Source organism: Ahaetulla prasina, chromosome 1, assembly GCF_028640845.1.
Source record: "Ahaetulla prasina isolate Xishuangbanna chromosome 1, ASM2864084v1, whole genome shotgun sequence".
Classification (NCBI taxonomy): domain Eukaryota; kingdom Metazoa; phylum Chordata; class Lepidosauria; order Squamata; family Colubridae; genus Ahaetulla; species Ahaetulla prasina.
Window position 1 is genome coordinate 17,880,798 of NC_080539.1, and position 12,699 is coordinate 17,893,496.

A 12,699-nucleotide genomic window follows, 5' to 3' on the forward strand; every position below is an offset into this window, starting at 1 on the left:
AAACTTTGGGTTCAACTGTGGTCGAGGACTACCTGTAGTAATAATGGTGAGATTCATTTCTCAGTCATCTCTGAGATAGTTCTCATTCTGTTAACACTTACCCAAATGGAGTTTCTGATCAGAGTGACCAAGATTATTTATATTAATTTAAATTTAATAATCTATAATTTCAATTTAATAATTTATTAAGCATATACTCTGCCCGACAATAGAATGATAGAGATAGACATAGAGATAGATTAGGCCAGGGGTGTCCAAACTTGGCCCCTTGAAGAGTGATGGACTTCAACTCCCAGAATTCCCCAGCCAGCATGAGCTATAAATACGAGCAAGTTGCTGGCTGGGGAATTCTGGGAGTTGAAGTCCACCACTCTTCAAAGGGCCAAGTTTGGACATCCCTGGATTAGGCCTAAATATAGAAATACTACAATATTGCAATACTGTAAATAAAGTGAAGTGCAAGAAAGAAGACTGACAATTCACTAATTTCTTTCCTCAAGTGGTTCAGTTTTATTTAAATCTTTATTTAAGGCAATAAAGATGTGATGCCAGCAGACTCAAGTTATTTTTCCATAAGTCTTTTCTTGGAATTGCCATCATTTATTTATTCATTCCCTTTACTCAAAGACACTAGATGACATTGTTGCCAAATTGTTGCATTTCCATGTTTTCTGTGATTTTTTTTTACTACTCTGAATTGTGGGACTGCAATAAACATAACAGCGGCCTCAGAGTGGGTATGAAATTGGGGCTTTTACATCTTTAATTAAAAGGTTCCAGGTTCAATTTTGACCTATCTGCTGTGGATAGCTGGTTACTGATGAATTCACACCTTTTAAGTCAATTTAAGTATTGTAGGACGAAACCAGATGGTGGCAAAACTCCAGATGGCCACAAGATGGCAGCAGATACCGAGAATATTAGTTCTTGGCTGCCATCTAAGTAGTTGTCCAAACACTTGCAAGCCAAATAGCCCTAAAGCATTACTTACCTAACGCTTGCCTTGTCAATATGTATTACTATTACTATTACAATATGATGAATACTTCTATTTTGTTCTAAAAGAAAGACACTCGTTAAAGGCTGCTTCTCACAGCAAATAGAAGCAAGGAAATTTTTAACCTGCTGAATAAATAGCCAGAAATTTTATACAGAAAACATTCAATACACACTAAAAACGGTACTTGTTCAATGAGATTTTCCTCATGCTCATTATCAGAAAAGCTAGAAATACATAGGGTATAATTTAGCTATGCGAGCAGCTGAAACTTCAGCCCTGGAACCAAATTAGTGCTGTAAAGTATCAAGGCAATTCTATGGGGCATTTGTTATAGTGTTATGCTAATTATCCTTCGATATTTACTTGTTTTAATGGTTGCATTACTTGTACTTTTGGTTTTCATTCTCTATTCGTCACCCAGATCCACAATTGTGAGATGGGTGGGTATATTAATTGCATAACTATTTTTATTTGCACATAAGTATGATTGATGTTCTCATGATTGCAAAAAAGAAACATAAAATTACCTATTAAATTAGTAGTACCAGATCTGGGCTACCAAATCTATATACATGGGAGTCCCTCTGCCCCAAGACCCCTCCCCACTGCAAAGGAGAACTGTCCAGAGGATCCCAAATGCCTTTCAGTCTTTTCTCCCACGACTCCACAGACACCCTTGTGGTTGTGATTATTATTTATTAGCTGTCACAATATACTTTGCAACAAAAAGAAGGTTGCGCGCTACTTATCCTCACATTTCTGCCTGGATTACGCACCATGGGAGGTGCTGGCGTTGGCATGATGGCTGTCGGCGGGATGGCGTGAGGAAAAGGCGTGAAGGTGTGCTGGTGCGTGTGTTGGTGCGTGTGCTGGTGTTGGTGCTGGTGTTGGTGGAATTCCGTCCTCAAGTAGGGTGGTGGGCCCAGCGAGGCGCCACGATCGGCACTCTGGGAAGCCAGAAACCGAGTGTTTAGCTCCTGGCGGAGAAGATCTTGCTCTGGAAAGGAAGATGATATCATGAACATCTCCCCTTTCCTCCTTTAAATCATCTTATGCATCCCTCCAATCATCACCAACTCTGAACAACATGCATGTCTAATTCTGTAAAGAAGGTTAAAAATAGACATCAGAATCTATACAATAACAACAAAGGACAAGGCAACTCACAACTGTATACAAAGAAATAGTAGGAGAACCCCAAAGTCTATCCCCGCCCCCCCTCCAAATCTGTTGAAAAGTCAGGTTTTGATGGCCTTTATAAAACCCAGTAAGGTTGAGGGCATATGGATCTTAGTAAAGGTAAAGGTTCCCCTGACACATGTGCTAGTCGTTCCTGACTCTAGGCGGCGGTGCTCATCTCCGTTTCAAAGCTGAAGAGCCAGCGCTGTCTCAAGACATCTCCATAGTCATGTGGCCGGCATGACTCAATGCCAAAGGCGCACGGAATGCTGTTACCTTCCCACCAAAAGTGGTCCCTATTTTTTCTACTTGCATTTTTATGTGCTTTCGAAACTGCTAGGTTGGCAGAAGCTGGGACAAGTAACGGGAGCTCACCCCATTACATGGAAGCACTAGGGATTCGAACTGTTGAACTGCTGACCTTTCGATCGACAAGCTCAACGTCCTAGCCCCTGAGCCACCGCGTCCCTGGATCTTAGTAGGGATGCTGTTTCAAGGTCATCAAAAAGAGACCCTTTCCTCAGTGTAGGGGCCAAGGAGAACTCCTTCAATCCTATCTTGTTGGGTGAGGAAAAACAACTAGAGAAGGCCATCCCAAACACAGCCAAAATCTGGGCCATCTTCCTTTCACTGATTTCTCCTTCTTGCACAGAGGTTAATTTAGATACGTGTGGATGAGCTCTTGATTTCTTCATAAAAGGTCAGGGACATCCATGGGAGGTTGATGACATCAGAATGTATGACCCAGGCAATCAAAGCCCTGAGTCTTTTTACATGTGTGAGATATAGGAAAGGAGGGAGGGAGGGTGGGAGGAAAGAAAAAACAGAGAAGAAGGGAGGGAGGGCATAGAGCAAGGAAGGAAAGGAAAAACAGGAAGGAAGGAAGGAAGGAAGGAAGGAAGGAAGGAAGGAAGGAAGGAAGGAAGGAAGGAAGGCATAGAGCGAAGAAGGAAAGGAAAAACAGGGAGGGAGGAAGGAAGAAGGGCATAGAGCGAAGAAGGAAAGGAAAAACAGGGAGGGAGGAAGGAAGGAAGGAGGAAGGACATAGAGCGAAGAAGGAAAGGAAAAACAGGGAGGGAGGAAGGAAGGAAGGAAGGAAGGAAGGAGGAAGGGCACAGAGCGAAGAAGGAAAGGAAAAACAGGGAGGGAGGAAGGAAGGAAGGAGGAAGGGCACAGAGCGAAGAAGGAAAGGAAAAACAGGGAGGGAGGAAGGAAGGAAGGAGGAAGGGCATAGAGCGAAGAAGAAAAGGAAAAACAGGGAGGGAGGAAGGAAGGAAGGAGGAAGGGCACAGAGCGAAGAAGGAAAGGAAAAACAGGGAGGGAGGAAGGAAGGAAGGAAGGAAGGAAGGAGGAAGGGCATAGAGCGAAGAAGAAAAGGAAAAACAGGGAGGGAGGAAGGAAGGAAGGAGGAAGGGCATAGAGCGAAGAAGGAAAGGAAAAACAGGGGGGAAGGAAGGAAGGAAGGAAAGAAGAAGGGCATAGAGCAAAGAAGGAAAGGAAAAACAGGGAGGGAGGGAGGAAGGGAGGGAGGGAGGAAGAAAGAAAGAAAAGAAGTTTAAATAGTTCCATATTCTGTTTTTTTTAAAGAGATAAAATTGTTTCCTTCTTCCTTTCCCTCTTCTTGATAAAACTTTGCTGCCACCTGAAGTCATTTCATAAAATATGACCTAGCACAATAAAATCTGTTTCATAACAAGGACTGGTAGAACATAAGGTTGGAAACTATTTACTAGAATTGTGTAATATTTATTCAAGATCGGAAAGTCTCCAAACAGATCGACTGTTTTACACATTGGGATGCCAACTGGTGATCATACATCCTAAGAGGCAGCCTTTGCATGCTGGGCCCACACCTTTTTTTTTTTTTTTCCTTTCATGAAGACAATTTCTAGTGGACCTCATACCAGGATAATGATTTGGTGGATAAAAAAAATGTCCAGACTTCTAGAGAAGAGCTTGGCAGACAAACTATATGCATTAAGCCTTGTAGAGCTTTAATATGCTTATTTTGGTCTTTTATTTTAGCAGCTTATTTTAGCATGCTGCGAGATCCAAAGTTTCACTCTCCCATAACACCGTCAGATTTTATAGAAAGATTGTATTACCATTATTATTCTCATCTTCTCTATTACCTGTCTCCTTATCTTCTTATGACTATAACTTTGTTGCTTGTATCTTATGATTTATATTGTTTACTTAGCATCCCAGTATGATTTATGTCAATTGCTTATTTAGTATATCCATGACTATCACTAAGTATTGTATTTAATGTTTTTATGATGAATGTAATTTTTACAATGACTAGGATTATGATCTATTACTACTGTTGTATGTACACTGAGAGCTTATGCACCGGAGACAAATTCCTTGTGTGCCTAAATCACACTTGGCCAATAAAGAATACTAATAATGGAATGGAATGGAATAGAATAGAATAGAATAGAATAGAATAGAATTTTTTATTGGCCAAGTGTGATTGGACACACAAGGAATTTTGTCTTGGTCTCGGTGCACATAAAAGAAAAGATACGTTAATAATTCTGATAATATGATTCAAACTTGTTTCCTTTGCAAAGTTTTTATTTATTTATGTATTTATTTATTTATTTATTTTATTTAGGGAATTTATATTGCTGCCCCATTTGCACATGGCGACTCAAGGTGGCTTATAGAATATAAAACCTAATATAAAAACAATAAAACTAATAAAAGAAGAGTCATATAATAAATCAATATAGTAAAATCATCCTCCCCCGACCCCCGACCCAGCGACAGTACTTAACATGAGCCATTTCTCCAGAACCAGGTCTCCAGTGCCTTCTGGAAGAGTGTTAAGAATGGGGGCCATTCTAATCTCTGGGAGGGGGTGATGTTTCAGAGAGAAGGGGCCACCACGGAGAAGGCTCTTCTTCTGGGTCCCACCAGGTATATCTTCCTAGAAGAGGGGACCCGCAACATTCCCTGCCTCCCTGCTCTGATGGGTCGGGTAGATGTGACCGGCAAGAGATGGTCCCTCAGATAACCTGAGATGGTACTACATTGACAAAAAACGAGCAAAGAAACTAGGATTTGACCCGGAAAGTGATGCTTTCATCCTTACCTGAGTAAGCAGTGCCAGCGGGATGAGCTGGAACTTGTAATGTCCCCGATGTCAGAGGAGGAGGAGGAGGCAATGCCGTGGGAGGGGCAAACATATTGGGGTGATGGGTGTGATTAGAAGGCTGGAGGGCAGGTGTGAAATTATGGAGAGGGCTGTGATTGGGTAAAGAGAGAGGGAAGGGGGATGCCGAGGGATGGTGAGCTATGGGGGGATGAGGCGGTGCGGGAGGAGGGGGTTGACTTTTGGCTGGAGTGCTGCTTCTGCTGCTGCTGTTTGTGGGAAAAATGCAGAAAGGAAGATGTTAGCAAACGGACAGAATTATCCAATAAGGAAGGACAGACTCACAAGCCTTCCCACTGTCATACAGAGAGAACAGTTCGTCTTCCCAAAATATAGGTGGTCCTCGACTTACAACAGTTTGTTTAGTAACAGTCCAAAGTTACAACAGCATTGAGTGACTTATGACCATGGCAGCAAAGGTCATGTGATCAAAATTCGGACACTTGGCAACTGGCTCGTATTTATGACGGCTGCCGTGTCCCGGGGTCATGTGATCACCTTTTGTGACCTTCTGACAAGCAAATTCACTTAACAACAGTGTTACTAACTGAACAACTGCAGGGATTCACTGTGGCAAGAAAAGTTGCAAAATGGGGCAAAACGCACTTAACGAATGTCTCACTTAGCAACAGAAATGTTGGGCTCAGTTGTGGTCGTAAATCAAGGACTACCCGTATTCTCTGCATCAGATCAGAACTACCTAATCCAGCGATCCTAATCCATGTCAAAGGTGACATTCCACAACCTTTTGGGTGATGCGCTAACATTCACCAACATCTGGCAATAATTATTCTCAAAAGCACGCTCCGTTCTCACACAATTTTCAGACGCTACAAAAAGCACATGAGAATAGGGTGTGCTCTCGCGCGGCCTCCGAAAATCGTGCAAGAATGGGGCATGATTTTGCAGTTTTTCAAGGCTGCAGAGACTGTAGAACAGCAGTTCTCAACCTGTGGGTCGCGACCCCGTTGGGGGTCGAATGACGATTTGCCAGGGGTCGCTTAAGACCATCAGAAATATGGGAAGTGTACTTGCGAGTCGAAGAATCGCGAATTTGGCTTCAGGCGCGATGAATTAAAAAAGAGAGAAATATTTGCTCTGATGTCTCCCTCTCAAGCCAGCTGCAATCACTCCCAATCGCTAACCTAATCTGGCTTCAGGCGCGATAAACTTAATAGGGGAGGAGTCTCCGCTTTAATGCCTCCGTCCTCAAGGCAATCGCAAGCAGTTCAGATCACTAGCCAATACGGCTTCAGGCGCGATAAATTCAAAAAAACAGTTTGCTGCTTTCCCCCCCCTTCTGCGGCTGCTGAGGCGCACTGAGATCGCTGCCTAAAAAAAAATAATTTTACGGTTGGGGTCGCCACATCGTGGGGAATTGTATTAAAGGGGTTGCAGCACTATAAAGGTTGAGAATCACTGCTGTAGAAGGATGGTCTCCAAATTACTTAAAGGGCGAACCCCCTGTGTGAACCACAACAGCCTTGAGTAGGCTACAAGGGCCTGTCAACAGAAGAAGACTGACTGAAATTAAGCGCCACGTAGCAGAACCCATAGAGCACTGGGCTGTGGGGGCAAATTGTGCCATTCTGCAAGGCTCACATGGCACAAAGCCAAGGGTGGCCTGTTGGGGGTTTGCAGGACCTCTAGCTAAGATTATTTTTTATTTAAATATCTTTTTTAAGATCATGAGAGTGAGGGAAGGTCTGAGGGAAATCCTGCCTTAGCACATGGCCACCACAGGTACCCCTCGCCAACATGAGTGACCTCGAGCTAGCCATGCCCACCCCAGCCCCCTGAGGTCAAACACAACCCTAACGCAGCCTTCAATGAAATTGAGTTTGACACCCCTGGTCTATAAGAAGCCCAGATATTTTATTGGAAACCTATATGGATAAAGGCTGATACTTTTCTGAGCCACCATTTGGTTTCCCCTTTATTTATTTTTAATTTTTAAAATAAATCTAAAATTGAGGCGCACAAGAGGCTATGGGAGATGTTGCTTCACATCTCTGGGTTTTATTAGCAGAAGCGTGAGGGATCCAACCAAATTATTTAGTGCTTTATTTTTCTTGTCTGATTAATAGTCTCTCCTTAACATTTGACACAGCCAAAGCCTTCTTGTACTTTCAATCCTTTAAATTATAGACAACAGTACTGGAAACTGGCACCTCTTTAGCTTTTTGTCTAGTCTCAGTTTCCAGGGTTGGCTCAGAGTTTTTAGATTATGGAAGAAGATGTTATTTATAATTGTTGGCTGTCTTCCAACTCTCCCACAGCACTCACCCAAATAAAGAGCCTGGCCCCTTTTCAAGACATGTCAACATCTCTACTTTTACAACACACTGGATGAACCGATGCTTGGAAAACACCCAGCGTGATCCTCACCTCAAGCTGTTGAGGCTTAAACTGCTGCTGTTGTAAGCCGACAACTGTTGTGCAAGGCTACGGGAGAGAGGACGCAGCTGAGAAGGTGGTCGGTTTGGATGGGCTGGCTGCCCAGGAGAGGAAGGTCTCGGTGGATGTTGTACTTGGGAAGGAGGAACGGTGGGAAACTGGGCCTCTTCCAAAGCTGGTTGCTTCTCTGGGACGTCCGAATAGGAGGAATGGGCAGGGTGGACAGCAGCAGGCTCTGGAGAACGTGCCTCTGTTGGTGGCTCCAAACGAGGTGGGACCAAAGGCTGAGAAACTTGAGGACAAAGATCCTGAGGCACAACAGGGTCAAGCGATGGCTCTTTTTCACCGTCCTGACTCTTCTCTTGGCTCCGTTCTAATCCTGATATTTTGGGGAGTGCCAAAGACCTGGCCTCTTGATCTTCATTTTCCGTTAGCGTAACAACTCCTAAGTCTGTATCTGGAAACAAAAACATCAAACACACACACAAAAAGAGATGGTTGGTACAATAAGACAAACTACACATACTCTGAAGCTAGTAGAAACCTTTTGGGAAACCTTTTGGGAAAAGTGTATTTTTGAGGTTTGATGGCTAACAACCCAACTTATATTTTGGAGTTTCAAGATACTCATATTCCACTGCTGGAATGGCCTGGGAATAGCCCAGAACTTAACCCAATTGAAAATCTATGGAGCCAACTAAAAAACTTGTTAGTCAGAAGCGACCCAGCAATAAAACCCAGTTAATAGAAGCAATCATTCAATCTTGATTTCATATTATAACAACTGCAGAACTAAAAGACTTCGTTCACTCCATGAGAAGACGTTGCAAGGCCATAATTCTTGCTAAAGGTTACTCGACTAAGTATTAACTGACATGGTGATAATTTTTGTATATCTCATTTTTTCTATGGTGATAATTTTTGCATATCTCATTTTTTCTACATGTTTCACTTTTCTTCTTTATATTGTAACTGCTATTCTAATAGCAAATCCTTTATAAAAGTTATTGCATTACATTCTTGATTAAATTATCTTTCCATTGATATATAATTTTATGGTACTTCTCCCCCCACAAAAAAAATTGGTATTACTAGCTAGTTTTAGAAAATATATTTTTTCCAAAAGGTTTCCACAATTTTGGCTACTACTGTACACTTTAGCATGTGAAAGCGGAAGTGGAAAGTGTCCCATATTTGGGCAGACCAGTTGCCTTGATATTAAAAAAACAAAAAAACAAACAGAGTCTAACTGATTTTGTATTAATGTTTTAGATCCTGAAAGAAAAACTATAGTCACAAAAAGCTAACCATTTGCAGCCTGACCTTTATGGGAGAAGATGAAGGATCAAAAACACCCATCCCTGACTTGTTTACCAAAGAGAATGAACAAAATTGCCAAAACCACAAGCAGTTTTCGAAAATAAGAGTACAAATACATTAAGCAATAAAATTAAACCCTACATGTGAAGAAATGCAATGAAACTCCTGTTTACCACAAGTGACTCAAACGCTTACAGCATAGCATCGACAGAGTGAAGGCACTTTCTTGTGATTATTTCTTAAGCCTCCTGAGATGACAAATTGAGATGACTCAATCCCTTCGGTGCCAATAGAGCTTCAAAAGCTTTCCTAGATTATCTCCACATAAACAACACTCCTGCAACACATACCACTGAAATTAACAAGCTGTGTGTGACAGCCAAGGAAAGCTTTTGAAGTAGTTGAGCAGAACCTCTTGAAGGATACTTAGAAATGGAGAATTTCACTCATGCCAGTACGTTTTATGGTGCATGCTTATTTCTTTCCTTATTTATTTGCTCACTCACAAAATCATAGCTCTGGTCAGCTTACAAAATCAAAATAGTACAAAATAAGAATTTAAAATAAGAATTGGAGCACTGGTTAAAGTGCAGTACTGAAGGCTACTTCTGCCAGCAGTTTGGCAGATCGAATCTCACCAGCCTTCCATCCTTCTGAGGTAGGTAAAATGAGGACCCAGATTGTTGGGCGCCATAGGCTGACTCTGTAAACCGCTTAGAGAGGGCAGTAAAGCACTGTGAAGCGGTGTATAAGTCTAAGTGCTATTGCTTGCTATTAAAAAAGAATCCAGAAAGACAATCCCAAAGAAAAATAAAAACACCACAAATGCGTCCATCATTCATGCTACTCTAAGACCGAGGGAACAGCCAGCTCTTGAGAGCTCATTTAAAGAGGGTCAAAATGAGAGCCATATGAATCTCAGGGTAAATGTTGTCCTGGGGACAGGTATCATGACACAGAAGAACCAATTGTTGGGTCCCACCAGATGGCATTTTCTAATTGATGGAACCAGGAACTTGCAGAGTGTATCAGAATGTATGGCTCGGACAGAAGTTACAAGGGATGGGCAGTCCTTCAAAGGAGAATAGCTGTAGCTCAGAGTTGAAATTAGGGGTCCTTGGCGCTCTCTGAGTTTGCTTGTTTTCTTGCAGATGTTTCATTATCCAAACTAGGTAACATCATCGGTGCTAGTCGTTGATCACTGATGATGTTACCTAATTTTTGGTTTTTTTTAATTTACATTTATATCCCGCCCTTCTCCGAAGACTCAGGGCGGCTTACAGTGTATAAGGCAATAGTCTCATTCTATTTGTATATTTACAAAGTCTACTTATTGCCCCCACAACAATCTGGGTCCTCATTTTACCTACCTTATAAAGGATGGAAGGCTGAGTCAACCTTGGGCCGGGCTTGAACCTGCAGTAATTGCAGGCTGCTGTGTTCTAATAACAGGCTTCTTACCAGCCTGAGCTACCACGGCCCCATTTTTGAGTAATGAAATGTCTGCAAGGATACAGGCAAGCTTGCAGAGCACCAAGGAACTCTCAGTCTCTCAAATAAACAGGTTCATTGTCATCAAGGGCTTTACAGGCGATAACCAGCACACTGAATTGTACCTACTAGCCTACTGATAACCAAAAAAGCCCACAACAGCAGCAGAGATGTTACATGGGCCTGCCATGACACACTTGTAACTGCCCATGCTACTGCATTTGGGACCAGTTATAGCTGCTGAGTGCTCTTCAAGGGGGTAGCCCCATCTAGAGCTCACTGCAATAGTCTAGATGTGAATTAGGGGAGACATGATAGCAGTGTTCCAATATCTCAGGGGTTGCCACAAAGAAGAGGGAGTCGGGCTGTTCTCCAAAGCACCTGAGGGTAGAACAAGAAGCAATGGGTGGAAACTAATCAAGGAGAGAAGCAACTTAGAACTAAGGAGAAATTTCCTGACAGTTAGAACAATTAATCAGTGGAACAACTTGCCTGCAGAAGTTGTAAATGTTCCAACACTGGAAATTTTTAAGAAAATGTTGGATAGCCATTTGTCTGAAATGGTGTAGGGTTTCCTTCCTGGGCAGGGGGTTGGACTAGAAGACCTCCAAGGTCCCTTCCAACTCTGATATAATCATCATCATCATCATCATCATCATCATCATCATCATCATCATCAAAGCACATTTAATGTGCCTCCCTACTGAGGTATGGGCACCACTGTCATAAGTTATGTAAAGGTTTTCTAGTCACAGCTTCCACCTGCTTCTTGAATAAGTACTGTAAGGCCAAAAAGACCTTGAAATTGTGCACTAGCTCTGAAATAGAAAGTTGGACCCCATTTACAGCTACCATGTTTCCTCGAAAATAAACCCTCTCCTGAAAATAAACTCTCCCTGAAAATAAACCCTCCCCTGAAAATAAGACCTCCCTGAAAATAAAGCCAAGTGCTTATTTCAGGGTTCAAAAAAATATAAGACAGGGTCTTATTTTTGGGAAAACACAGCAAATATGGAACCACTCCAGACTCAGGCATTCCAAACATCCACAGCCACTCAACCTTATCTGGATTCAACTTAAGCCTTTTCCTCCCCATTCAAACCCACATCATCTCCAGACATTGGAACAAAGTGGAGCTATCGTCAATAGCGAGTAATTGAGAGCCCACTGTTTACTGAGTCAGCTTTCTCCAAGAGGCAGTATTTTTTTATTTTTAAAAATCGTAACTATTTTATGATCTGTACCTCAATTACAACTGTAACTGAGTCCAGTATTATGGTCATAAGTTGTTGTGGTTGTTAAGTCAGGGCGTCACATGACTGGAGCCAATGTTTCAGCATTTTTTCCACCAGTCGTTAAGGCCTCTGTGGCTCAGACTGGTAAGACAGTCTGTTATTAACAGCAGCTGCTTGCAATTACTGCAGGTTCAAGTCCCACCAGGCCCAAGGTTGACTCAGCCTTCCATCCTTTATAAGGTAGGTAAAATGAGGACCCAGATTGTTGGGGGCAATAAGTTGACTTTGTATATAATGTACAAATGGATGAAGACTATTGCTTGACATAGTGTAAGCCGCCCTGAGTCTTCGGAGAAGGGCGGGATATAAATGCAAAAAAAAAAGGGCAAATTTTGCCTGAACTGGAAGCAAATGCTCAAAACTAGCAAAAAAAAAAAATCCACTGAAAATCATAGACATGTGACCTCAGGATGCTGCAAACAGACATAAAAGTGATCTGGTTGACAAAGATCCAAAATGCGACCACATGATTTTATGTGTGTGTATGTGTGCGAGCAGTCATTGTAACATCAAAATCAGATGGTAAGTAGCTTTCAGGGAGGGGGTTCTTCATAATTCAAAAAGTTGCTAAAGGAGTCGTCGTAAGCCAAGGACTACCTGTAACTAGAATTTTTTTTTTTACAGCTCTCTAATCCCTTTATTCAGGGTAGAGTCAGGGCGACTAAATGGAGCTGAGTGTTTACTGGCCGGATGCCCTTCCTGACGGCTATGTGAAGTTCGCAGCAGATATTTTCTCTTTGAGCCCTGAGAGAGAAATATCTGTCCTGATCTAGGATTAAACTCTCAAGCTTCCTGGTGTGACATGAGTGTCTTTACCACCAAGCCACTACTCCATTCTACCTGTAACTAGAAATGAC

At 42.3% G+C, this 12,699-nt stretch overlaps 1 protein-coding gene across 3 annotated transcripts in view; it reads right to left on the minus strand.

The window, feature by feature from the left end:
- Positions 1-12,699, minus strand: part of AUTS2 (activator of transcription and developmental regulator AUTS2) — an 869,450-nt gene that overhangs the window by 36,732 nt on the left and 820,019 nt on the right. For 2 of the 3 annotated variants that reach the window (XM_058164289.1, XM_058164291.1), the window contains exons 6-8: positions 7,728-8,193; positions 5,280-5,548; positions 1,756-1,997 (exon numbers count right to left, since the gene is read on the minus strand). In XM_058164289.1, coding sequence (XP_058020272.1) covers positions 1,756-1,997; positions 5,280-5,548; positions 7,728-8,193 — 977 coding nt within the window. The remainder of the gene's footprint in view (positions 1-1,755; positions 1,998-5,279; positions 5,549-7,727; positions 8,194-12,699) is intronic. The other variant, XM_058164290.1, reaches the window with a different exon arrangement.